The sequence below is a fragment of the Prionailurus bengalensis genome, chromosome B1 (genome assembly GCF_016509475.1).
Source record: "Prionailurus bengalensis isolate Pbe53 chromosome B1, Fcat_Pben_1.1_paternal_pri, whole genome shotgun sequence".
Taxonomy (NCBI): domain Eukaryota; kingdom Metazoa; phylum Chordata; class Mammalia; order Carnivora; family Felidae; genus Prionailurus; species Prionailurus bengalensis.
This window is the reverse complement of record NC_057344.1, coordinates 44,491,745-44,518,758: the sequence shown is the minus strand read 5'-3', so window position 1 is coordinate 44,518,758 and position 27,014 is coordinate 44,491,745. Positions and strand designations below refer to the sequence as shown.

General features: G+C 37.4%; 1 protein-coding gene across 5 annotated transcripts in view; it reads right to left on the bottom strand.

Moving 5' to 3' along the window:
- The window catches only part of NSD3 (nuclear receptor binding SET domain protein 3), a 118,175-nt gene that overhangs the window by 10,768 nt on the left and 80,393 nt on the right, over positions 1-27,014 (bottom strand). Inside the window, exons 13-20 of one of the 5 annotated variants that reach the window (XM_043563936.1) lie at positions 20,419-20,616; positions 19,487-19,660; positions 15,158-15,304; positions 11,688-11,871; positions 7,365-7,567; positions 6,512-6,624; positions 5,649-5,918; positions 41-157 (exon numbers count right to left, since the gene is read on the bottom strand). In XM_043563936.1, the coding sequence (XP_043419871.1) occupies positions 41-157; positions 5,649-5,918; positions 6,512-6,624; positions 7,365-7,567; positions 11,688-11,871; positions 15,158-15,304; positions 19,487-19,660; positions 20,419-20,616 (1,406 nt within the window). The remainder of the gene's footprint in view (positions 1-40; positions 158-5,648; positions 5,919-6,511; positions 6,625-7,364; positions 7,568-11,687; positions 11,872-15,157; positions 15,305-19,486; positions 19,661-20,418; positions 20,617-27,014) is intronic. The other 4 variants (XM_043563955.1, XM_043563945.1, XM_043563964.1 and 1 more) reach the window with 4 other exon arrangements.

The following is a 27,014-nucleotide window of genomic DNA, read 5'->3' as shown; positions in this document are numbered from 1 at the left end:
ACCAAGAATCCTTTTTTCTTACAAAAAAAAGCAATTTTACCTTGGTAACAGTTAACATATAAAAATTAGTTACACTGTTCTCGTGGGCTCGCTTGATTCGCAATCTGCACTCTTCTTCATCAATTAATTCACCGACATATTCATTTACAAATTCACCCTGTAGAGAAGCATATAACACATAAGTGTAAAACCAGTGTGTTATATTTGAAAGCATTCTTTAACACTGTATGTGTAATGTAATCCAAGAGAATTAACCAGAAAGACTGCTGGAAGTACAACTTTAACCCTAGAGACAAATGGTGGTTGTCATTCATTGGCATGCAGGTGGCACCTTTGTTCATATGTTGCACATATTTTCTCCATATGTGAACTCTTTGCAACAAAACATAATCCCTTATCATCTTTGTTGCATATATTTTTACCACATCTGTCTTGTTCCTTCTTTCTATTCAATTCTATTCTATTCTAATTGACATTATTCCTAACTTTAGATGTTTGGCAGATTGACCAGTGGAACCATCTGAGCTTAAAGTTTTCTTTTTTGGAACGTCTTTTTTTTTTTTTTTTTTTTTTTAATGTTTATTTATTTATTTATTTAAAAAATTTTTTTTTCAACATTTTATTTATTTTTGGGACAGAGAGAGACAGAGCATGAACGGGGGAAGGGCAGAGAGAGAGGGAGACACAGAATCAGAAACAGGCTCCAGGCTCTGAGCCATCAGCCCAGAGCCCGACGCGGGGCTCGAACTCACAGACCGCGAGATCGTGACCTGGCTGAAGTCGGACGCTTAACCGACTGCGCCACCCAGGCGCCCCTTTAATGTTTATTTTTGAGAGAGCGAGAGAGGGAGACACAGAATCCAAAGCAGGCTCCAGGCTCTGAGCTGTCAGCACAGAGCCCAACACGGGGCTCAAACCTACAAACCCTGAGATCATGAACTGAGCTGAAGCAGGATGCTTAACTGACTGAGCCACCCAGGCGCCCCTGTTGGAAGGTTTTTAATGATAGTTTCAATTTCTTTAATAGTTTATAGAACTATTCATATTTTAAATTTATTTTTGTGGGAGTGGTAATGATTATGCTTTTCTAAGAATCCATTCATATAAATTTTCAAATTTATTGGCAAAAATGTAGTGATACTTTTATTTTTTTGTGAGTTTGAGCCTCATGTTGGATGTAGAGGTTATTTAAAAATATAAAACCTTTAAAAAAACAAAAAACAACTCAAAAAATACCCATTAACTATGAATTAAATTATGAATAAAAATAACAAAACAAGAACTTTAATAGAGCTAGAAATCTGTCCTCAAAGACTATGGCAAAAAGGTAAGCTGTAACTCAGTATTTAATATATATTTTCTTAATTTTGAAGAAAGAAATCACCTTGTTACAGGAAGTCCCTTGTTTGGCTCTGGCCCACATTTGCAAGGATCTGTTATGTGCGAAAGGAAGAGGGCTGGCTGTGTACAATCAAATTCCATATTTGGCCTTTGTCCCTCAATGTACCAAAAATCTTTTCCATGCTGCTACTAAGTCTTTATGATTTTGCTTTTCAGGAATATATACTTCCAACTATTTTGTAAAAGAGCAATTGTCTTACATTAGCAATTCCTCAAGTGCTACTGGACAGAATAATCCTGACTGTATTTTCTTTTCTCTTGATCATATCAATTTAATAAATTAGAATACATTTTAAAATAAATGCAACTACTGTTAAAAGATGTTAGGAGCGCCTGGGTGCCCCAGTTGGTTAAGTGTCTGACTTTATTTAGCTCAGGGCATGTTCTCACGGTTCATGAGTTCAAACCCCACATCGGGCTCTTCGCTTTCAGTGTAGAGCCTGCTTGGGATCCTCTGTCTCCCTCTCTCTGCCCCTCCTCCTCCAACTCAAAAATAAATAAATAAACATTAAAAAATTAATAAAAGACGTTAACATGATATTAAACTGGATAAATTTCAGGATAGCCCCTACACCTCCCCTGAAGTCATAGGCAAAATTTATGTATGTGATATGCATGGCTTAAAAGTACCACCAAAAATTTTGCATTCTAGGAGCACCTGGCTGGTTCAGTCAGAAGAGCATGTGACTCTTGATTTTGGGGTCATGAGTTTAAGTCTCACGTTGGGTGTAGAGATTATTTAAAAAAAAAAAAAAAAAAAAAACCTTAAAAAAAATTTTTGCATTCTAATGACATTTTAAATGTCAATGACCTTTGGCCAAGCAATCCAATCCATATATTTAATGATCAGTGAATCCTGTTGGCTCCGCCTTCAAAATATCAGCAATGTACCCACTTCTCTCTGGCTCAGCTACAACCCTGGTAGTCCATATGCCACCATCATTTCTCTCCTGGACAACAATGGTCTCCTTTTTGTTAGCCCTTCCCCATGATCATAAATTCCACAGACTACAGCCAGAGTTAATTTTCGGAAACACAAGGGTGGCACACGGATACTTAAGGCAGCCCCCAAGATGCCTGTCTCCCAGCGCTCATGCCGTGGTGTGATTCTCTCTCCTTGAGTGAGTAGGACCTGCGACTTGCTTCTAACCAATAGAATACGGCAAAGATGACAGAATGTATGTGATTCTGGGAGTCTGTTACATCAAGACTTTAGCATCCATCTTGCTGGAGTGTCTCTCCCTTGTTGGCTGTGAGGAAGCAAATAGCCAAGTCGGGGAACTCCATGTGGCAAGGAATTGTGGGCAGCCTCTAGAGGCTAATAGCAGCAAAACAACAACAAGAACAACAACCCCAAACAAAAACCACCTGAAGCTCTCAGACCTATAGCTGCAAAGAGCAGAATTCTGCCAATAGCCATGCAAGCAGGAAAGTATATCCTTCTCTAGTTGGGGCACAAGAATGAGAAATCCAGTCCTAGAAGCATCTTGCCTGAAACCTTGTGAGACCCTAAGCAGAGGACCCAGCCAAGCACTGCCCAACTCCTCACCTAGAAACTGTGAGAAAATAAAGTGTGTGTAACATCATAAGTTCCCAAGTTTGTAGTATTATTGTCAGGCAGCAATAGAAAATGAATACATCCAGTCAGATCAAGTCACTTCCCACTAACAACTTCAGAAGTCTCCCTCCTGTGGTCTCTAAGTTCCCATAAGATCTGGCCCCAGGCTACCTTCTCTGCTATCTCCTGCCTCTCACCCCTCTCCTCCTCACTCTTCTCCAGATGCACTAGCTCTCCTGCTGTGCCTGGAGCATGCTAAGGCCCCTGTCTTTGCTCTTTCTTCAGCCTGAAATGCATGCCTTTTTTCCTCATTGTTCAGGTCAAATGGCACTCCTCAGCCTTCCTTAACCAAGCAATTTAAAATAACAATTCCTGTCACCAGCCATCCCCTTTGACAGTATTATTTTTCTTTGCAGCATTTTAGTGGTACCTAGCATTACATATCTGTTTATTACCTGTCTCTAGCAGACCCACAAAGGTATGTTGTTCACTACTGTTTTTCCAAATGCCTAGAGTAGTACCTGGCACATAGAAGCAGCTTCACAAACATGTGCTTAATGAATGAGTTTCGCTTCAAGTGATCTAATCTATAGAAATGGGTGCATGAAGACAGAAAATCAAGAATGTTCACTACAGAATTAAATAAATTATATATATATAAAGTTTATTAGAAGATAGGTTTTAAGTTATGGTACATTTTACTATAGAATACAATGGGAGTTTAGTTAAAAAAGAATGAGCAAAAAAAAGAAAGAATGAGCAGAAATCTGTATGGGTTGTCATAAAGGGATGTTTATGATATATTAAGTGGGATAAAATAATATGTATATTTGTTTTTAAAGATTCTATAAGTATAGGATATAGGACTATGTATTTGTATACATAAAAGGCTACATGACAACCTATTAACAATGGTCATCTCTGGTGAGGAGACCAGGAATTGAAGGGATGAAAGAATTTCACTCTTTATTATCTTTTTTGTATTGTTTCTCTTTCCTACAGTACTTTTTAACCACAAAGATGATTTTTCTTTTTTTTACAGGTAGAAAAATGTCAAGAGTAATTTTAATTCCCACTATGTCCACCTTCTCTCACTGAGAGTCTCTGCACTCTTGCTAGTTCGCTACTGGCCCTGGGCAAGCAGCGGGGAGTGGAGGGGTGGGGGGGATGGAAGAGAGGGCCGAAAGGGGGCCTCATTTGAAACCGCACACTGTTCAGGCTTGTCCGTAGATAGTTCAGTAGGACACTGTTTTCAACAAGGATCCCAGGAGATTCCTGGGATCTCTGAAGTTTGAGAGCCACTGTTTGAACACTAGGATTTGCTGGTGATTTTCATTCTTCTTTGAGTTATTTGCATTTAAAAATTTTTCTTCAAAGAGACCGCTTGGAAAAAGCGCCTCAAAGTGTAAGAATGAAGATAATTTATTTATTTTTTTAAAGTTTATTTATTTTGAGACAGAGAGAGCAAGCAAGCAAGTGTGCACGAGTGGGGAAGGGGCATAGAGAGCAGGAGACAGAAAGAATCCCAAACACGTTCTGCACTGTCAGTGTGGAGCCCAACTCAGGGCTCAAACCCACGAGCCAAACCGTGAGATCATGTCCTGATCTGAAATCAAGAGTCAGACACTTAACCAAATGAGCCACCCAGGGGCCCCAAGAATGAAGACAATTTATAAGTGTTAAAGATCTCAACCTTTGCCAGTTGCTTTTGCACATATACTCTAATTTGAGACTGGCAACAACCCTTTTAAGAGTGTAGGGCAAGGGTTATGATACATCCGCTTGAGAGTGGAGGAAACTGAGGCTCAAGGAGGTTAGTGACTTGGCCACATCCTCACAGCCAAGGAATTGTGACATTGGTGCAAAGCTTGGGTTTGCTAGTTTCCATTCCAGTATGTTCTGACCTTCATACTCTTTTGCCTTTACTAAGCCTTTTACATCTCTTTTGCTAACAGGTCAAAAATATTTCAAATAGAAAATGACCAATGGGGGCGCTTAGGTGGCTCAGTCTGGCTCTTGATCTTGGCTCAAGTTGTGATCTCATGGTTATGAGATCCAGCTCTGTGTCAGGCTTGATGCTGAGCGTGGAACCTTCCTGGGATTCTCTCTCTTTCTGTCCCTCCCTCGCTTGTGCTCTCTCTCTCTCTCTCAAAATAAATAAGCTTTAAAATAAATAAATAAAATAAAAAAGGAGGGGCGCCTGGGTGGCTCAGCCAGTTAAGCCTCCGACTTCGGCTCAGGTCATGATCTCAGTTTGTGAGTTTGAGCCCCACGTTGGGCTCTGTGCCGACAGCTCAGAGCCTGGAGCCTGCTTCGGATTCTGTGTCTTCCCCCCCTCTCTCTGCCCCTCCCCAACGTGTGCTTCGTCTCTCAAAAATAGATGTAAAAAAAAAAAAAATGTATAAAGACAGTCAATTAAAACCAGATTAAAAAAAAAAAAAGGAAATGACCAATGTCCCTTCTCCTTTTTATGACTGACCATAGGACATCCAAAGTTTATGTGCATTTTATTACTGCCTCTTCCTACCACTTCTGCTCTGCTCAAGAAGTGCCAAACTTTCAACTTGGGAAGCTTCAAAATTTTGCCAAAAATCCCTATGTATTTCACCCCTAGGAGGAGATGAAGCATCTTCTGAGAGGCACAGCCCTGGTCTGTCCCACCGCCCCCATGGCCTCTGTTCCAGGCTACCTTCTTAATGCTCCTTTTGGTCCTGAGGCCCCAGCCTCTCCGTTCTGTTTTGATGATTTCTGCATCAGGGTAGAGCCTCTTTGTAAAGCACTGGTTCTGGCACCGCTCTCCAGCCGGGCACACCTGCGGGTGGCACTCGTACTGCAGCATCCTGTTTAGGCACTCTGACTCCAGGCCGCACGGGTTCTCATCAGCAGGCTTGCAGTTACAGCGGGGGATCTCTGACAGGTCTGCAACATGGATCTGCACCTTTCCTATTACTTTGTTAGCCTGGAAAACCAAGTCACGAATGAGAGGGAGGAATCTGAACAGGAACCTCACACATCCATGAAATTCTTGGCTTTGCTATAGTGGTGTGATTCTGAGAAAGGTTCTTTATATATCTTGATTTCAATTTCCCCCTGAATAACTTAAGAACAAGCTAAGAATAAAATGGCCTCTTCATACTGGACACAAATATCAAAATCTGATGTGAATTCTCACTTATTTATCATGTGTATTTCTTCCACTAAATTAATGGACATTTATAACTAAAAGCAACTGTGGGCTTTCTAGAATTTGTAAAGGAGCTAAATACCTATCCTCTCACTTGCTGCAGGACAGCCTGGTAGGGCAAGAACAAGGTTTCACAGGGAACATGCTGCTCGTAGGTGTGAGAGGGCTTATCAAAGACTCCTCCTCACAGCACAGTGGCTATGGCTCCCATTTTATGCTTCCAACAAAAGCTCTCAGTTTGCTTTACAGAAGACTGGGTGATAATCAGTAAAAGTCTTCATAAGTCAAAAAGGGCCTTCTAATTACTAAGAGGGCGATGCATTTCCTCTTGCCTGTCAAATACCAATGTTTCATGGGTAACGACTCACTTTGATGTGTTTGTAAGGAGGGGGTTTTCTTGAGTTTTTTTCAATCTCAAGTGCTTCTTTGCTTTCTCTTTGTGCTTTCAATTCCTGGAAACGTTTTGCAGCTTCTTCCAGTGCTGCCAATAGGACAAAACAAAGTATATAAATAACAACAACAAAAAAAACCACACACAAAAAAACAAAAAACAAAGACTGTTAGGAGAGCAGTTTTACATTGCCTTCCCAATGCCCTGAATCTGGCCTGGGGTGTTCTTTTTAAAATTATTCTGGAAATAACCATTTTCCACCAGGACAGGATAATGCTGAAATAGGACATAACTCGTTTATAGCTGAACACTGTGCTCTGCGTAAGCCATTGCCTTAGAGAAGAGGTCCTACTTCAATAATCAGAGGCTTCCAAGTAAAGCAAAAAAATAGCCAACCAACCAAAAAACCCAGCTTTTTATCTCGTACTAGACTTAAATTCCTTTTACTCTTACCCAGAAAGTCAAACTTCCTGGAAACTTGTTGCAAAAACACTTATAAGGCGCTTCATGGGAAGTTTTTACTACTCTTCTGTGGCAAAGGTGCCTCACTGGATTAAGAAGACTATTTCCAAAATAATCTCTATGTTTGTAGAAAGATCACTGAAGATACTCTTTTCATACAGATGGCAGAGTCTACCATACTGAAATGTATTTTTCTAACTGATTGGATAAGATGTGCTCTAATGTGATTGGATACTTCTGGATGCTGGATTGTAACACCTGGTGAAAGTTCTCTAATACCAGAAACATGTCAAGTGCCAGTGAGGAGACACAGAGAAATCAACCACTGAGTCTTGGTTTTGAGTCACTGTAAACATCATCCAACTTACCTTTTTTGAAGGTCTTGTTAATACTAGTCTGTCCCTCAGCAAAACTTTTGTCTCCTTCAACATAAGGGAACACTCTGCCCTGGTGTACCCAATAGTAGTCATGAGAACCAAAGAAGAACACAGGGAAGTCCCCCAAGTCATGCTTAAGGCCCTGGATGTTCAGTGGCACAGACCTGGGATTGCAGATCTCTGCTGGCCACCATCTGAAAACAAAAGCAATTTTAGATCAATCAAGACACTGAAAAATCATACCATTCTTTACATGGCTGGCATGAGGGAGAAAAAAGGTTTTGTACTTTCACATTGGGCTCTCTGCTGTCAGTGCAAAGCCCACTTGGGATCCTGTTCCCCCCTGCTCACACATGCTCTCTTTCAAAAATAAACATTAAAAAAATTAATAAAAAAAACATATTGATCAGTGAACTAATGAAATAGTGAACACAGACTAAACCAACTAGACCCTAAACTCCCCATCTAGTTTTTTTTCCTTTAAAAATTAATACCTGATACAAAGGAATATCATGAACATATAAGTTATAAAGCATAACAACTAAAAATAACAACTCATTACCCAACTTAAGAGTTAGAATTTACCAATACTATTCCAAAACCAATTTCAATCCTAGAAAAGTTACGTGTTCCTCCAAATTTGACAATCTTAGTAGTAAGATTGTCTTTCAAGGTATAAAAGTTGATTTCTAGTAGTCAAGGGAACCTTTGAGAATAAACTGATGCTATAGTGAAGAATGACCACTCCATTCAAATGAACATTTTCTTCCCTCTAATCAACTAGAGTAAATAGTTTTTGGTCAAATGTACTAGGTTTACGTCAGTGTGTATTTCAGAATCTAATTCATCCTACATCATAACAAATGTGGGATGTGGAACAGAATGAAAACATAACTGAATGAAAACAGGCAATGGCTGAATAGCATAGCGATCACTAAATGGAAATCATCTGTGAGGTACATATGACAGTTTCTAACAATTGGGCAAGTCAAGAATTGAAGAGGTAAGTTTTGGTAGTATACAGAATAATCAGTATGAACAGTAAATATACAAAAACTTAAAATTTTTTCAGTCTGTGTGCAAGTTGGGGAGGGGCAGAGAGAGAGGAAGACAAGACCTGCAGTGGGCTCTGTGCTGACAGCAGTGAGCCTGATGTGGGGCTCAGACTCATGAACCATGAGATCATGACCTGAGCCAAGGTGGGACACTTAACTGACTGAGCCACCCAGGTGCCCCTATGCTGTTTTAGCTATTTCTTATCCAGGAATGTCTTATCTATTAATTGCCAAACTTGCACTCCTGCCCACCCTGGAATGATACAGATTTTTAATTATAAAAAGCAGTGTGTGTTTAAAAGTTAAAACAATGCAGAAATGTGTAACAGAAAAACTTAAAATTACTCCCTTTAAAATTTTTTTTATGTGTTACTTATTTTTGAGAGAGAGAGAGAGAGAGAGAGAGAGAGCGCGCATGAGCAGGGGAGGGACAGAGAGAGAGGGAGACACAGAATCTGAAGACAGGTTCCAGGCTCTGAGCTAGCTGTCAGCACAGATCCATCCAGCACAGGGCTTGAACTCACGAACTGCATGATCATGACCTGAGCCAAAGTCAGACGCTTAACCAACTGAGCCACTCAGGCGCCCCATAAATGACACCCTTTTAAAATCTTATGCCTTATACTATTAACATCTGATGTTTTTCTTTCTGGGTCTGAAAAACATATCTAGATCTACATTTTTTTTTAACTATATAAACACATGGAAAGATAATGTATATGCTCTTTCACATGCTGTCTAAATTCAACAATATACCCTGGATATCTCATGTTACTATAGAGATGAGCATTACCCCTTTATGGTTATGGATACACTATAATTTATTTGAGACATCCCTCACTGACTGAGCATTTTGGTTATTTCAAATTTTTGCAATTAAAAATAATACTTTAATGAATACCCCTATAAATACATTTTTTCCTGTTTGTCCAGTTTTTTTCCTTAAATAAATTTCTTAAAAGAGAAGAGCTGAATCAAAAGGTAGACACTGTTACAATTTAATATGTGATGCAAGACTGCCCTGTGGGGGCACTCCTTTTCCCTTGCCCTCCCTAGCCAAAAACTTACTACTCTTAAATCTTTGACAATCTGTTAACTGGAAAAAAACAAAAACAAAAATGAAATAAAAAACCTCTTTGTCCTTAACATATACTTATTTTTAGTGAGGCGCAGCATTTTTTACATATTTATTTTCTATTTGTTCTTCTTTGGCAACCTGGCTCTTTCTCCTCTTTGCTCCCTGTTCTAGGTAAGGTATTTGTCTTTTCTTATTATTAAAGTAGAAGTAAAAATACCTCCCCTTGGTTTGACATTTGCCTTCTGAAACTTTGTATTTGTTGCCATATAGTATAAAATTACTTATGTATTCAACTGCCAAGTTTTTTTTGGGGGGGGGGGTTCTGTCATATGTTAAAAAAAATAGTGTGTGTGTGGGGGGGCATCACATCTCAATCTCAAGGCCCCTTATATCTCAGCTAAAATAAAATTTTAAAGTTAAATAGGTAAGGGGCTCCTGGGTAGCTCAGTTGGTTAAGCGTCTGACTCTTGATTTCAGCTCAGGTTATGATCTCGCTGTCCATCAGATTGAGCCCCATGTTAGGCTCTGCGCTAGGTGTGGAGACTACTTAAGATTCTCCCTCTCCCTTTGCCCCAACCCTACTTGCTAGTGTGTGCACATATACACACTCTACCCCGCCCCCCCCCACAAAGTTAAATAGGTAAGTAAGCAAGCAGCATATTTAAAATTCAGAGAAAATGACATAGCCCTTACTAAAAAAAATTACAATGTCTGAAATCCTACAGAAATATATTTTACTTAGCATTCTGAAAAGTGGACCATTATTGTGCTCTCTTGAACAGTACCTATTTTCTCAGTAAATGATAAACATATGTCTCAAAATGTAGAATGTAGAGTTTTTAAAAATACATCACTATTCCTATTCAATGAAGGCTTGTTAAAGACAGGCTTCTATTTTCTAAGTTTATTTATTTTGAGAGGGGGAGAAAGAGCACATGTGCATGCTCGAGCAGGGGGAGGGGCGGAGAGAGGAGAGAAGAAGAGAAAGAGAGAATCTCAAGCAGGCTTCGTGATGTCAGCACAGAGCCTGAGGCAGGGCTCCATTCCATGACTGTGGGACTATGACCTGAGCCAGAATCAAGAGTCAGATGCTCAACCGACTGAGCCACCTAGGTGCCCCAAAGACAGGCTTCTTTTTTTTTTTTTTTTAATGTTTATTTATTTCTGAGACAGAGAGAGACAGAGAATGAGCAGGGTAGGAGCAGAGAGAAAGGGAGACACAGAATCCAAAGCAGGCTCCAGGCTCTGAGCTGTCAGCACAGAGCCCGACGCGGGGCTCAAACTCACAAACCGTGAGATCATTACCTGAGCCAAAGTCGGTCGCTCAACCGACTGAGTCACCCAGGCACCCCAAGACAGGCTTCTTAAAAGGAGAAAGTTTTATTAATATAATGGCAATCACACATACTTCTTCATTCTCTTAAGAACTAAAAGCTCTTCATGAAATAATTTCTCTCCTTAAATTCTAAAGAGCTCTCTTCTTGCACTCAGTTTAAAGCTTCTAGCAGAAACTGAAATGGGCCAGATTTAGGGGTAAAGAGAACTATTTTGGCCAGGATATAAATTCTTTTATTTTATTAGAAATCAATATAAATGAATTAGGACACAAAGAATACATGTTCCCTACTATCTATATAAGACCTTTTATTCCAAAATCTAGTAGTACATAGTTCACTAGTGTAAAATTACTTTCAACTTAAAAACAAGGGTTGCCTGGGTGGCTCAGTTGGTTAAGTAACCGACTCTTGATTCAACTCAGGTCATGATCTCGAAGTTTGTGAGATTGAGCCCTGGGTCGGGCTCTGTGCTGGGCATGGAGCCAGCTTAGGATTCTCTGTCTCTCTCCCATTTGATCATGCACCCACACACACACTCACTCTCTCTCTCAAAAAGAATAAACATTTTACAAAAATAAGGGAGGAGCCTAGGGTCTCCTCTTAAAAAAGAAAAACTGAAAAACAAGTCAAAGAACCAATCTAAAAGAAAAAAAATCCAACAATAACCCAACCTTCCCAAATTGGCTTCTAAAAGCCAAATCAAAATAGATTTCTTTTCTCTTTCTTTTTTTTAAGGAAGTCGCTCTGTGTTGTTCTACCTATCTGCTAGCCAGTTTGTATATAGATTATGAACCTATGTCTGAACAATCATTGAATACTTCTTTTTTATCCTGGAAAAACTTGCCTGTAATTTCCCAATTTGACCCAAACAATCTGCTTGTAATGTAGTTTCTTGCCAGCTTTACAGTCATTACAATTCCAGCAGCCTTCTGGCATTTCTATGCTCAGGCATTCTGGGTGGAAGGAAGCCGGGCACGATTCACAGCAGAGCAATCTTCCACCTTGAAACAAATAAACAGTCTTAATAACTAAGAAGAGAGGAAAGAGAAAAAGAAAGAGAAAAGAGAAAGTTATCTTTTAAGTGCATCAAATTTGACTCAAATTGGGGGAAAATAAAGGGATTGAGTCAGCTCTATAGTGATGGATTAAAATAGAAAACAAATGAACAGATTTAGCTACTTCAGTCCCTTTTCAGGGCTTCAGGGGCCAGAAACTCAAAACTTTTGAGTGGTATGAAAACCATTACTGTAGTCTTTACAGTAATGTGGGCAACTGAGGTATCCGCTTAGCATGCAGCTAAAACTCTTAACAGATGCATGGAATCTTTGAGTAGATTTGAGAGCAGATTTTCAAAGAAATATGTAGCAACTTACTTTCTTTTCTCCTTGAGAGCTAAGAAAGCATGCAATGGTCATCTTGTATTTTAATCCAGTGCATAGTTAACTAAATCCCTTTATAATAAAATTAGCAAGAATGAAAATAACCAATAGGTTGACCAGTAGTTTTTTCTTTCCATAAAAAAATGCAAAAAAGCAAAGGATTGAACTTTCTCAAATTGGTGATTACATTATCATTTAACTTTCCAGCAAAAATAAAGAAAGTCAAAAACAGGCTATACAGCAGTGGTTTGCAACTTTTTCATTGCCAAGGATCTCCTTTCTCTTCTTCAGGGACCCATGTTTCCAAACATTTTATCAACCAATAAACCCCCGAAACAAACAAACAAAAAAACCAATCCTAAACCAAAAAAACAGAATCAAAACCCCTGTTAAAAGGTAACAATTTCTCCTGTTTTTATTAACCAAAGAAATATGTAACTGCCAATCAGAGCTTCTGATCCCAATAACAAAACTATCACATTAAGTTGTTCAAATCATAGCCAAATATAAAGAAATGTATGCAGCCTTATTTTGTGCAAATGTGTGATTCTGTTAGATTTTCTGAAATATTAAACATAGTAAAAAATTGTTTATATAAGTTTTTCTGACTTCACATTGAGAACCACTGCTTTATAGCATAAAACTAAGTAAATGTCACTGTGGAATAAGTACCACACAACAAGGAGATCCCTCTCCAGGTTCCCTGGCAAAATCCTCTCCTTTGAAATACACAAAATGATCTCTGGATTAAGACCAAGACAAGTACAGCAAACAAAACAAAAGGATATTTTTTAATGCAAAAATATAAAAGAGATTTGGGGGGAGATTAGGTATTTCTAAAAGGTATTTCAACAAGTGACAGAGAAGGATGTTAACCACTGAAGATGAAATATAATAAAGACATTTACTGCAAAAAAAAAAAAAATTGTGTTGGAAAATCAGGCCCATAACCTGATTGTACTGAGGTTTAATATCTCATAAGCAAAAGGTTAAGAGCCCTCTACACAACTTTATGAAATCACACGCTCTAACCTTTTGAGGGTTTGCTATCAATTTTCCAGAAAATCTTTTCTTCCTGTAGACTTTCAAACTTCTAACTGATTAACATAAAAACAAAAAGAAAATCTATATACAATCAGTGATGAAATAAATTACTATATTTCCTCTGCTTAAAAGCTTTTACTTCAGTCATTAAGATTTTTTCCTTTGTCTGCAGATCTCAATGTGGATTAATTGCTCCAATTCTCCAACCTACAGATTAGCTGCCTGAGTGCTCTTAGCCTAGGTAGGGGGTTTGGTAAGTTTAAAATAAAAATGAGATAACTGACTTCTCCATCAGAAAGAAATTACCAATAGGGAGAGCAGACTTTGCAAACAGCTTTAGGAGACATGTGATCATTAGAGCTGATGTGGAAGTCAGGCTGGCCATTTTTAACATTATGGAATAGTCCTCAATTTTAAGTGTTATTTCAGAGGAAATACAGACCCAGAATCATCAATGAAAATCATCACGATTTTTTGACAAAAAATACACAAGAAAAATGAAAATATGAACAATCCACCTTGGTGCTATGCAAGAAAACTGCTTTAGGATGCAAGAAGAAGATGTGGTTCAAGCTAAGCAAACAGAGGGCTCAAAATAATTTCAATTCATGTCAAGGTCAATACTGAGTACCAAAAACAAAGTAAGAAACAATTGAATTAATCTAATTTTATAAAAGCGCCAGTAGGAAATAAGGCATTTCCTAAAATGAATGCCTCGGGTAATTTTATTGCATTATGGAGTTAGCCAGACCTACGTCCATGTTTGTTTCAGAAGTAGATGGTATCACCAGTAAGGTGACATACTCTGACTTCAATGTAAAAACAAACAAACAAATGAGCAAGCCAATACTCTCTCCAACCTACTTCTCCATAGGTTCTAATCAATCTGCTTAATTACACATTTTTTAGTCTTGGGTTGCCACTTCAGATGTCTGACAAAGAGCAAAGATACATCATCAAGCAGGCAACATAAAGAATGGGGAAAAAAAAAAAACCTATTTCAAATATACCTAGTATTTTAGGTATGAATCAAATTTCCTTTAAAGATTCTGAACTTGGCTCCCCGATCATAATGGGAATGTATACAGGAAAAGGCCTTTTCCTTCAAGGTTATTCATTTTACCCTCTGGGATAAGACCTCCCAAAATAATATAGTACTGTTAAACTACTTTTTCCTTTTTTATAAGCAGGCTATGTAAAGTTAAATATAAGATTTGCTTTTATAAATTATTAGGGAGAATATAAATTACATTTAGTTCTTGATTCTCTGTGGATAAATTATCCATAAGTAATTCTTCAGTTGAGCTGGGCTGCCTTTCAATATCCAATATTGGGGATAAACTACCCCAGCTGCCCACCAAAGTCTCCTAAGAGAAGGGCAACTAGTTTTCATAGCATCTTAACAAAAACATTTAAGAAACAAAAGGATAAAATGTAGCCTAAAATCAAAATTTTAAGTACCAGTATCTTGGCTTCCCTCTTTTAATAACCTATCCTGGTTTTTTAGTTGAAAGTTCATGATAATTTACATCACGTCTATTCTATTCTAACATGAATGGTAGTTCTCCATCAGGCAGAAGAGAAAGAGCCCTTAGAATCTTTCTATATTAAGCAAAATCCTACTCAGTCTTTCAATTTTAATAACCCACAGATAGATGGAATGTGTGAGAATTTATTCAACGAGAAGTAAGAATTTCCAAAATGGAATTATTTTAAGCCCTTTTTAATAATGTTGCAGCCATATGAAGACACAGTCACAACCACCAAGGTAGAATTTACCAAAAGCAACAGATAGTGCTTGACAGGCATACATTTCCCCCCTTCATTTAAAGAGAAAAAAAAAAGGAAATGCAAAAATAAAAAGCAAGAGATAAACTATTTTGATTATTACCTTTCTCACATTTCTTTTTGGAAGCTGACGAAGAAGGAATCATAGGTAATTTCATCAACTCTGCACGATTTGATTCATTCAGTAGGTAGTGGGACTTATAGGCATATGAACTGAACATGGGGTCTGAATGGTCCTGAACTATCAGCCCTATACGAAACAAACAGAAAGAGATGAGCTGCAATGAAACTACCCATGATTCCATGAAGGTAAAAAATAAACCAACACCTATTATGTAGCTGTGCTAAAAGTTGGGGGGAAAATGAGAATATGAAGAAAAAGAAAAAACTGACAGAAAAGGCTTGCCAGAGTTATTAAAGGGAGTTTGAGCTACTCGGTTTCTTATCCCGTAAAAACCTACACACCCAGAAGAAAACCACAAATTAATTTGAAGATGTAAACTGCAGTTGATGTCACACTTAAAACCTGCTATGATACACAAAGCTACACTCCTTAATATTTAGAAATACTGTGATGACAATCCAAAGAACAAAATGACATATCACTTAATAGCAAGTAAGAGTTATTTACATAACATAGTAGAAACACTGATCTACCTTCAATGTATCAAGCAACACTGAAAGGCAGAATTGAGTCTCTTCTTCTCTAGTCATATCTTTTTCTGCCAGATAATGAAGCTGTTCTCTATCAGTATGATAACATGATTTTAAAGGAGCCAGGACTTGTTGAACTTCACTAAGGTAATGCAAACCATTTACATTTTTTCCCCCTGCCATGACATAAAGTAATTACCAACCTAAGGGTTTATAAGATAGTTCTTTTGATCTACTAACCCAGCTATCCTGTTTGGAAGGAAACAGATCTCCTCTAACCCACCTGTGACACCCTCCTATCCTCTTCCCCTTGTTGAGTTCACTATAGGCCACTCTTAACCTAGGTGAGTGTGAGACCAGGGAACATTGCTCTGTTTGGTTACTAGACAGTTTATAATGGTCTGAGGACTTTGCAATAAGGATCATGACAGCCGTTTTATAGAGATCATTTTGAGAAGAGTCAAGAGTTTTGTTTTTAAAAGGGTTACCATTTATTTTTGCCATGGGTGTTATCTTCATTTGGTGCTACCTACTACATTGAGAAAGAGTCAAGACCTAACTCTGATCTGGAGGACAGAATGGAACTTAAAACTGCTAATTGGCAATAGTATAAAAATCTTCTAATAAAAGTTATATAATGCTGGGGTGCCTGGGTGGCTCAGTCGGTTAAGCGTCCGACTTCAGCTCAGGTCACGATCTCGTGGTCCATGAGTTCGAGCCCCGCGTCGGGCTCTGGGCTGATGGCTCAGAGCTTGGAGCCTGCTTCCGATTCTGTGTCTCCCTCTCTCTCTGCCCCTTCCCCGTTCATGCTCTGTCTCTCTCTCTGTCTCAAAAATAAATAAACGTTTAAAAAAAAGTTTAAAAAAAAAGTTATATAATGTCAAATGAATTTCATATGTTTAATAGAGAGAAGCAGGATAGTATAAAAAACATGGGCTTTGAAATGAGACAGATCAGGTACAAATGCTAGTCCCTCTATTTAACAATTTCTATGACCTTCAGGTAAATTATGGAATCTGGGCTTCAGTGTTCTCATCTACATAAAATGGGGAAATAACTTCTTAGGGCAACTGTGACCATTCAGATGGTATCTGGTAGAGTTTGATTTACAGATGCAAAAAAAAAAAAAATTGCTATTATTATTAAAATGAAAAGAAAACCCTAGTCTACCTTCTCCATTATAAATTACCATCACAAAGAAAGGCATAGAACATTAAGTAACTTTTATTTTATGCCCCCCCACCCACCAGATGAAAGGAAATGTTAGGACTGAACATTTCCTATGGTGCCATGAGGGGAGGGAAGGAGCATTTCTAAACATTTCTAAAAATATTTCTAGATATTTCAGTCCTTAAGAATTAGCAGAATTATTTTAAACAACCAATAATCATGAACTAAGAGAAAAATCCTTCATGAGGAGGGAAAAACTCTGTATAAGGCAAGAAACAAAAGCAAAACAAAGCTTTCTAATACCAAAACATACACAATTAAAACCTTTTATGTGTGAATTTATTACATTTAGGCCTCTTTAAAAACAAGGAGACCTGGGGCGCTTGGGTGGCTCAGTGGGTTATACGGTTATACTAACTCCTGATTTGGCCTCAGGTCATGACCTTGAGGTTTCTGAGTTCGAGCTCCACATAAGGCTCTCCACTGATGGTGCGGAGCCTTGCTTGGGATTCTGTCTCTGCCCTTCTCCTGTTCTCCTGTTCTTGCCCATGCGAGCTTTCTCTCTCTCTAAATAAGCACTAAAAACAATTTTTTTTAAAAAAAGGAGACCTCTATAAATACTGATGAAAGAACTCATATCATTTACTTGTGAAAACTTTTGACTTCAGCCTTCTCAAATCCCAACATCTGATCTATTTTGAATAAGTTTCTGTAAAAGGCTAAAAAGGAAAATGAAAGTTTGTTTACTGCACAGTTTCTTAGTTCAAATATTTGGGAATTAAATAATCTTGATTATACAGGCATATAAATATAGTATATCTTTCAGAATAACTGTCAAATTGATAACATGCAAATACAGATCCAGTATTTCCATTATCTCAAGCTTTTTTTTAATCAAGGCATCTGAAGTTAAACTTAAAATGGGTAGAATCCCTATAAAGCTAGGTTCCTTGACAATGGCCATTTTCTACCTATCTTACATTGAAAATACCTGTTTTAAAGGTTTCCCAATTATTGAATGAAATAGAGCAAAAGAAAGTATTGGTTAATATACTGATGGTAACTGATTCAGAATGTACTCCAAAGTAAGCTGGCATGAGAGTTATAAACTTGATACTTAAAATGTTGGCTCAGTTATACACACACACACACACACACACACACACCCTGTAAACGTGAGTAATATTAAGTGCCTAGCAAGGTAGAATAAAATATTTACAAAGTGAGACTTCATGCTATCACTGACACTCATCTGTTTAAAGCCTCTAAAGCTAGCCATTCAACTGATAATTCAGTATTTCCATACTATCATTACTTTCTTAGGGATGGGGAGATGGAAAAGACACCAGTGGTGACTTTTTATTTCTTTTGACTATTTGAATCCTTTCTGCCACTTGTTAATAACTATGTGGCACAAAACATTGCAGACTTCCTCCTCCATGCACCAGCCAGGTTTCAGAGCAGGATACAGCTGTAATTGCTCCCCTAAATAAAGACACAAGGCTTCCCCAGTAAGGGCAAACAGCCCCAGGGATTTAGCACACAGTGGGGCAAACTGAACTGAAAGCCTACATACAATGGGCTGCCACCAGGAGGACAGCCATTTATTTAACCTTTTACTGCCCACCTCCTCTATTTTTTTTTTTAAGAGAGACACAAAACCAAAACAACTCAAGATCTGTCACACTACCTAAATTCTATTTAAAAATATTTTTTACAGTGCTTTCACCAAATTAAAAGAATTATTATCCTAAAGCAAAAACCAAAATGAAACCACGTAACACCAAAACCAAACCAAACACTTCATCTTCAGCACAGTCTAAACATAATCTAATTGGCCCGATATACCAGAGTCCTTTCAAAGTTCAGAAAAGTTAGCACTTATACTTGAAAAAACAAACTGTATTTGGGGATATTAGTTAATTTCTAAAATGTTTACTAAACACTGAAAATTGTTTTATTATAATACAACTGAGATACTCTGTAATGCTGAATGCTCTGTACTATATTCAACTAAAGAAATTCTATTTTACATTTATCGTGAACTCCACTTCACTGACCCCCTCAGGGCCACAATATTGTTTTTACTTGATCAAGCTCTTGGCATACTTAAATACCAACAGCTGGCAAGTAAGAAAGCTTGCATTGCTGGCTCTTAGCTACCACCACCACATATGTTGCCTTGGCTGTATCCCATCAGGCCTTCCTCAATGCCAGACCAAAACATGATAAAATACAACATAAACAATTAAAAACTAAATGTGCTCATCTCTCCTTCCAAGTGAAATCTCAATCAGTTGAAAGCTCTGGATTAAAGAATATGATATGGGAAGAGTCTACTTCCAATAGAAGAATTGTTTGCAGAAGGGAATACGTTTGATACGCCATACAGGAACACTAAGAACTTATCTGTAATTTTAAGTTATTTAAAAAATTTAGATTTTAGCTTAATTTATAGAAGAATTAATATTCTAACAATTGAAATGTTTAATGTTATAAAAGGGACTACTGAAAGTGTTAATGTCTCAGGGGTATTACTGAATCTCCATTTCAGTGGGGAAATATGCCAATGAACTCAAAGAAATGGAGAGAAAGGATTGACACTCACCTCTAGCACAAACGAAACAAAAGCCTACATTTATGGCAGAGGATGAACTGCTGCTCCGTTTGGAATGATTACTACAGATGAGAATGTACGAGGATACAAATATGCTTCCGGCAGCAATGCAAGCATCTCCAGAGTGATAGGCTACTGGACATCTCAAACATCTCATCATGCGACCTGTTTAAAGATAAATTAAAAAAAAAAAAATCTACATAATTAGGTATCAGCTGGATATAAAATGAGTTTTTTGGAGTTGGACTCTTTTGGGTCCTATGTGATGCTGTTATAGTAAGATAATATTTTTTTTCACGAGTTTGGCTCTGTCATTCCTTATGCAGGATCCTAAATGCAGTGCCCACTGAGAGATCACGCAAAGAAAAACTTGTCTGCTCCACTGCTGGAGAGATGGTGGTCTTAATGTCACCTGTTAAAGAAATTTTCAAGGGTAATTTTGAACATATAGAATTTTCATAATTTCAATTAGAACCTAATCTCTATCATGCTATCTATCGTGGCTGAGCTGTTATATCTACAGAAAGCTGTATATATCTATATATACACAGAAAGATAATACCTGATATATTTTTTATAATAATGCGCTTATTATTTACTACTGTACTTAAAAACCAAAAAAACAAAAAACAAAAACAAAACCCGGGGCACCTGGGTGGCTAGTCGGTTAAGCATCCAACTTTGGCTCAGATCATGATCTCATGGTTCATGAGTTCAAGTCCCGCATCAGGGTCTGTGCTGACAGCTGGGAGCCTGGAGCCTGCTTCAGATTCTGTGTCTCCCTCTCTCTCTGCCCCTCCCCCGCTCATGGCTCTGTCTCTTTCTCTCTCTCAAAAATAAATAAACATTACAAAAAATTAAAACAAAAAAACAAAAAAACAAAAACCCAAAACACTTTGTCCCTCTTTTAAGCTCCATTTTACCTTTACTTGCTTTGTAGATATCTTTCTCCATGGAACAGGCAGAGCAACAGTGCTGGGGACAGCGGAATCCTTTTGATTCAAAGATGGCAGTGGGGAATTTGCGAACACAGGCTTCATGATAAAATTTCCCACAAGCACCAACAGAGCAACGCTTCACATCTGTACCAGACACTTTACATGAAAAACATGGGTGCTGTCCTGAAAAATTGGTTGAGGAACACAAATTAAATAAAATCTGATGAAAGCATATCCCTTTAAAAATTTTTTTAACGTTTATTTATAAAGCATATTCCTTTTTTTTTTTTTTATTTTTTTTTTTAACGTTTTATTTATTTTTGAGACAGGGAGAGACAGAGCATGAACGGGGGAGGGTCAGAGAGAGAGGGAGACACAGAATCCGAAACAGGCTCCAGGCTCAGAGCAGTAAGCACAGAGCCCGACGCAGGGCTCGAACTCACGGACGGTGAGATCGTGACCTGAGCCGAAGTCAGACGCTCAACGGACTGAGCCACCCAGGCGCCCCAAAGCATATTCCTTTTAAATAAAAGCAGCTAAAAGGTTATTTAATAATTTTGGCTAGAACAACTGATAATCAATTTGGAGATAAAGCACTAAAAACAATTTAGGTCTTCACTTTCTCACTCTACAATAAAATTAACCCATAGAAAACCCAGAGCAGAACTTTTCAACATATGGGAGCTGGGAGTGAGAAGGTCTTTCCAACCCAGAATAAATAAATTACCAAAGACAATGAAGATTCCATTAGGTATGTCTTACAGTTTCCATATGTAAAACAGACATAAAATGAAAACTCATAATCCTAATACAAAACACAGAAAAATTATAACTAGATATCTCATTCAAACTGTAGTAAATCAACAACAAAGAGAAAATATTAAAATTACCCACAGAAACGACAATGATTTTCAAAGAAGCAACAATAAGACTGAGAGCTGACAGCAAGGGAAAAATGGAAGCCAGAAAACAATGGGATGTTATCTTCAAAGGGCTGAAAGAAAACTTTTACTAAACTAGCATTCCATACCCAGTGAAAGCACTCTTTAAGAATGGAGTGATGGGAATGCAAACTGGTGTAGCCACTCTGGAAAACAGTATGGAGGTTCCTCAAGAAATTAAAAATAAAACTATACTATGACCCAGCAACTGCACTACTAGGTATTTATCTAAGGGATACAGGTATGCTGTTTCAAAGGGGCACATGCACCCCAATGTTTACAGCAGCACTATCAACAATAGCCAAAGTATGGAAAGAGCCCAAAATATCCATCGATGGATGAATGGATAAAGAACATGTGGTATATATATACAATGGAGTATAACTTGGCAATCAAAAAGAATGAAATCTTGCCATTTGAAACTATGTGGATGGAACTAGAAGGTATTATGCTAAGTAAAATTAGAGAAAAGACAAATATCGTATGACTTCACTCATATGAAGACTTTAAGACACAGAACACATGAACACAAGGGAAGGGAAGCAAAAATAATATAAAAACAGGGAGGGGGACAAAACAGAAGAGACTCTTAAATATGGAGAACAAACAGAGGGTTGCTGGAGGGCTTGTGGGAGGGAGGATGGGCTAAATGTGTAAGGGGCATTAAGGAATCTACCCCTGAAATCATTGTTGCACTATATGCTAACCAACTTGGATGTAAATTAAAAATAAATAAAAAAGAATGGAGTGAAATTAATATACATTGGGAAGGATTAAAAAAAACAGAAGTTGGGTGTTTTTGGAAAAAGATTAATAAAGCTGATATCTCTGGCAAGAATGACTAATAAAATAAAGAGATAAAAAGCAATAATATCAGAATTAATATTTCAATTCCTGCAACTGTTAAAAAAATTGCCAATAATTTGAAAATTTACATGCATGGACAGATTCTTAGAAAAGCAGGGTGGCTCAGTCTGTTGAGTAACTGACTCTTGATTTCACCTCAGGTCATGATCTCGTGGTTCATGGGATCGAGCCCCACATCCCCACACTGGGATTCTCTTTCTCCCTCTCTCTCTCTCTCTGCCCCTCAACCACTCCTGCTCTCTCTCAAAATAAATGAATAAACATTAAAAAAAAGAAAAGAAAAGCATAATTATCACCACTCCCACAAAAATAAATAGAAAATATGAATAGTTCTACACACTATTAAAGAAATTGAAACCATCATTAAAAACCTTCCAACAGGGGCGCCTGGGTGGAGCAGTCGGTTAAGCGTCCGACTTCAGCCAGGTCAAGATCTCGCGATCCGTGAGTTCGAGCCCCGCGTCAGGCTCTGGGCTGATGGCTCAGAGCCTGGAGCCTGTTTCTGATTCTGTGTCTCCCTCTCTCTCTGCCCCTCCCCCGTTCATGCTCTGTCTCTCTCTGTCCCCAAAATAAACGTTGAAAAAAAAAAAAAACAAAACACCTTCCAACAAAGAAAAATTTAATCTCAGATGGTTCCACTGGTCAATCTGCCAAACATCTAAAGTTAGAAATAATGTCAATTAGAATAGAATAGAGTAGGATAAAAAGAAGGGACAAGACAGATGTGGAAAAATATATGCAACGAAGATGATAAAGGATTATGTTTTGTTACAAAAAGAGTTCACCTATGGAGAAAATATATGCAAGATATAAGCAAAGGTAACTAATCAAAATTTATACAGAACTATAAATTAATACAGAAACAGAACAGCTTAGTACAAAAGTGGGCAAGGGTGCCTGGCTGGCTCAGCCGATAGAGCATGTGACTCTTGATCTTGGGGTCATGAGTTCAGCCGCACATTGAATGTAGGGCTTACTTATAAATTGATAATTAGATAGATAAATAAATAAATGTGGGCAGGATACAAGTAGGCTATTTACAGAAAGCAGGAAGACAAACAGCCAATAAACAAATGGAAAAATGCTCAACTTCACCAGTAATCAGATAAATGCTAATTAAAACCCAAGTAATATTTTAAAAAGTCATCAAGAAAAAAGAGCTTGATAATACCAATTATTGATGGGGCATGGGAAACAGGTACTCTCATATATTGCTAGTAGGAGTTTAGGTTCAAAGGTACTACCTTTAGAAGGCTACGTGGCAGTATCCATTAAACATACATTCATTTTCTGTGACCAAGAAATGCCGCTTTTTGCTATCTACATTAGGGAAGCCTTGTATATATAAAAGGAGGTTTACTGAAGCATTGTTTGTAACTGCAAAGAACTGAAAGCAACTCCAACATCCTTCAACAGGAGAACAGTTAAATAAACTATGATAGATGCATACTATGGAACCCTACGTAGTAATTAAATAAAATGTATCTGTTTAGACATAAAAAGAGTCCCAAGATAGTGAAAAAAGCAAGTTATAGAAAATTAATACATTTTGTTTCAACACACAGAAAAATGTTAAGTGCACGCTGCTTCAGCTATAATTATATTTTCGTAAGACAGTATTTATATATTATTTGTGTAATTAGAAATAAATTTAAAGTACTAACAAACGCTAAGAACATCTTTACCACCACAATACACAAATGAATAAAACATACACAGATCATTCACAAGAGAGGAAATAAAGATACAGAAAAAGATGTTTAGTTGTAAACCAAGAACTAAAAGGATAACATTTTTGTTGTTCTATTCTTGGAAGATAACTGTCTTTTCTGTGGGTAATTTTAATATTTTCTCTGTCCTTAATTTATACAGTTTGAATAAGTGCCTAGCTTTAATCTTCTGCCTCTTTTATTAGGATAGGAGTTTTCATTTTGTGTCTGTTTTATGGATAGAATTTTAAGTGATTATTTACTGGCCATTTGGATATCATGTTTTGGAAACAGACTTTCAAGTCTTTTGCCCATTTTTCTCACAATGCTATAAAAAATCTGAAAGACAAAAATGGAATCGTTTTTTTGTTTTAATTTTTTTACAGAGAGTTAGATTTTATTTTGGAAGTATCTAACCTTTACAAATTAGCTGAATTATAAAAATTGTTTAAAATTAGTACTTACAACTGTGATGTTCAAACGTGTTGGTTTTTTTTTTTTTTTTCCTTTACTGGTTTTGTTGTAAAATAAAGGACAGCAGGGTTGTGAGGTTCTTTTTGTTGTCTTGTTACATTTATATAATTTCAAATTATATTTTAACATGTATGTAGATATGAAAGCAACAGTATTGTTTTAAAAATAACTTTTAGAAAATTAAAAAATTAAAAGAAATTATTTTAAAGGCTAAGAAGTTTGATTTTACAGCTTTGCCTAATTGCATAAATTGCTCTATGTAAAAAAAGGCTTTCACTTGGATAATGATCAAAATAGGTCTTATATAAATGAAAATTGCTATAACTAGTAACACTGTTATAGAGAGCTGAACTATCAACCTCCTTAGAGATCTAAGGATATGAGTGCTTCCAATAATCTCCCTTCTCAGTAGGAAACAGTCTTCATTTAGAATAATTAATAAGTAAGCTTGACTGTTACATATTTTAATCATAAGGTAAAACATTTTAATCACAAGGTAAAATGAAAGTGCTTTCTTTCCAGAAATCACATTTGTCTTAAACAATAAAAAGAACAGTATAAGAATTTATTAGGCATGTATCCTGTAATACTTAAAAAAATTTTTTTTAATGTTTATTTATTTTTGAGAGAAAGAGCGTGAGTGGGGTAGGGGCAGAGAGAGAGGGAGACACAGAATACAAAGCAGGCTCCAGACTCTGAGCTGTCAGCACAGAGCCCAATGCGGAGCTTGAACTCAGGAACTGTGAGATCATGACCAGAGCAGAAGTCTGATGCTTAACCAACTGAGCCACCCAGGCACCCCTATCTTGCAATACTTTTTACATGCAAATGTTTGTCTTTTGATAAACAAAAGAAAACTTTCTAAATGAACTTAAACAATGGTTTGGAGTTTTTACTCCTATTATGTTGGAAGGGTAACAAATTGGTATCAAACTAATTTTCATATAATAAATCAAAAATTAAAAAAATAATTGTTATTTAAACTGTGGTTAAAAATATATAACATAAAATTTACCATTTTAACCATTTTTATTTTTTTTTTAACGTTTATTTATTGAGAGACAGAGCATGAGCATGGGAGGGGCAGAGAAAGGAGGAGACACAGAATCCAAAGCAGGCTCCAGGCTCTGAGCTGTTCACACAGAGCCCGATGTGGGGCTTGAACTCACAAGCCACGAGATCATGCCCCGAGCTGAAGTCCGTCGCTTAACCAGCTAAGCCACCCAGGCGCCACTACCATTTTAACCATTTTTAAATGTACAGTTCAGTGACATTAAGAACTCATTATTTTGCAACCATCACCACTATCCATCGCCAGAACTTTTTCATCATCCCATATTTAAATTCCGTACCCACTTATTTTTATGTATTTTTTAATGTTTATTTTTGAGACTGAGAGCATACGTGCGAGTGACAAAAAGGCAAAGAGAAGGAAAAAGAAGATCTGAAGCAGGCTTTGCACTGATGGCAGAGAGCCTGATGGGGGACTCGAACTCACAAACTGTGAGATCATGCATGACCTGAGCCAAAGTCAACTGACTGAGCCACTCAGGCACCCTTCTGTATCCATTTAAATAAGAACTCCCCACTTCTCTCAGGTAAAAACTAGTGTAAAACAAAACAAAACAAAACAAAACAAAACAAAACAAAACAAAACAAAACAAAACACACCTTGGTAACAACTGCTCTACTTTCTGTCTCTATAAACTTGACTACTCTAGGTAACTGATCAAAGTAGAATCAAACAATATATGTCCTTTGTGACTAGCTTATTTCATCCACAATCATGTCCTCAAGGTTCATCCATATTATAGAATTAGAATTTCCATGTATTAGAATTTCATTTTTTAATTTCCTTTTTTTCCTCATTTTAAAAAATATTCTGTTGCATAGGGGCACCTGGGTGGCTCAGTCGGTTAGGCGTCTAACTTTGGTTCAGGTCATGATCTCATGGTCTGAGTTCAAGCTCTGCATCGGGCTCTGTGCTGACAGCTCGGAGCCTGGAGCCTACTTCAGATTCTGTGTCTCCCTCTCTCTGGCCCTCCCCTGCTCACGTTCTGCCTCTCCCTCTCTCGAAAATAAGTATTTAAAAAATAAAAAAAAAATTGTTGCATGTACACACCGCATTTTATTATCCATCCATTCATCTATGGACACTTGGGTCATTTCTACCTTTTAACTATTGTGAATAATGCTGCAGTGAACATGGGTGTATAAATATCTGTTTGAGTCTCTGTTTTCAGTTCTTTCAGGTATATACCCCACAGTGGAATAGCTGAACCATATAGTAATTCTATGTTTAATTTTTTTAGGAACCGCCATACTATTTTCCACAGAGGTTGTACCTACCATGTTACATTACTGCTGACAGTGCACAAAGGTTTCAATTTCTCCATATCCTAGCCAACATGTGTTTTCTGCTTTTTACTTTTATTTTATAATGGTCATTGTAATAAGTGTGAAATGGCATCTCATGTGATTTTGATTTGTATTTCCCTGAATACTAATGATTTTGAGCATTTTTTCATGTGCTTATTGACCCATCTGTACATCTTCTCTGGAGAAATGTCTACTGAAATCCTTTGCCCAA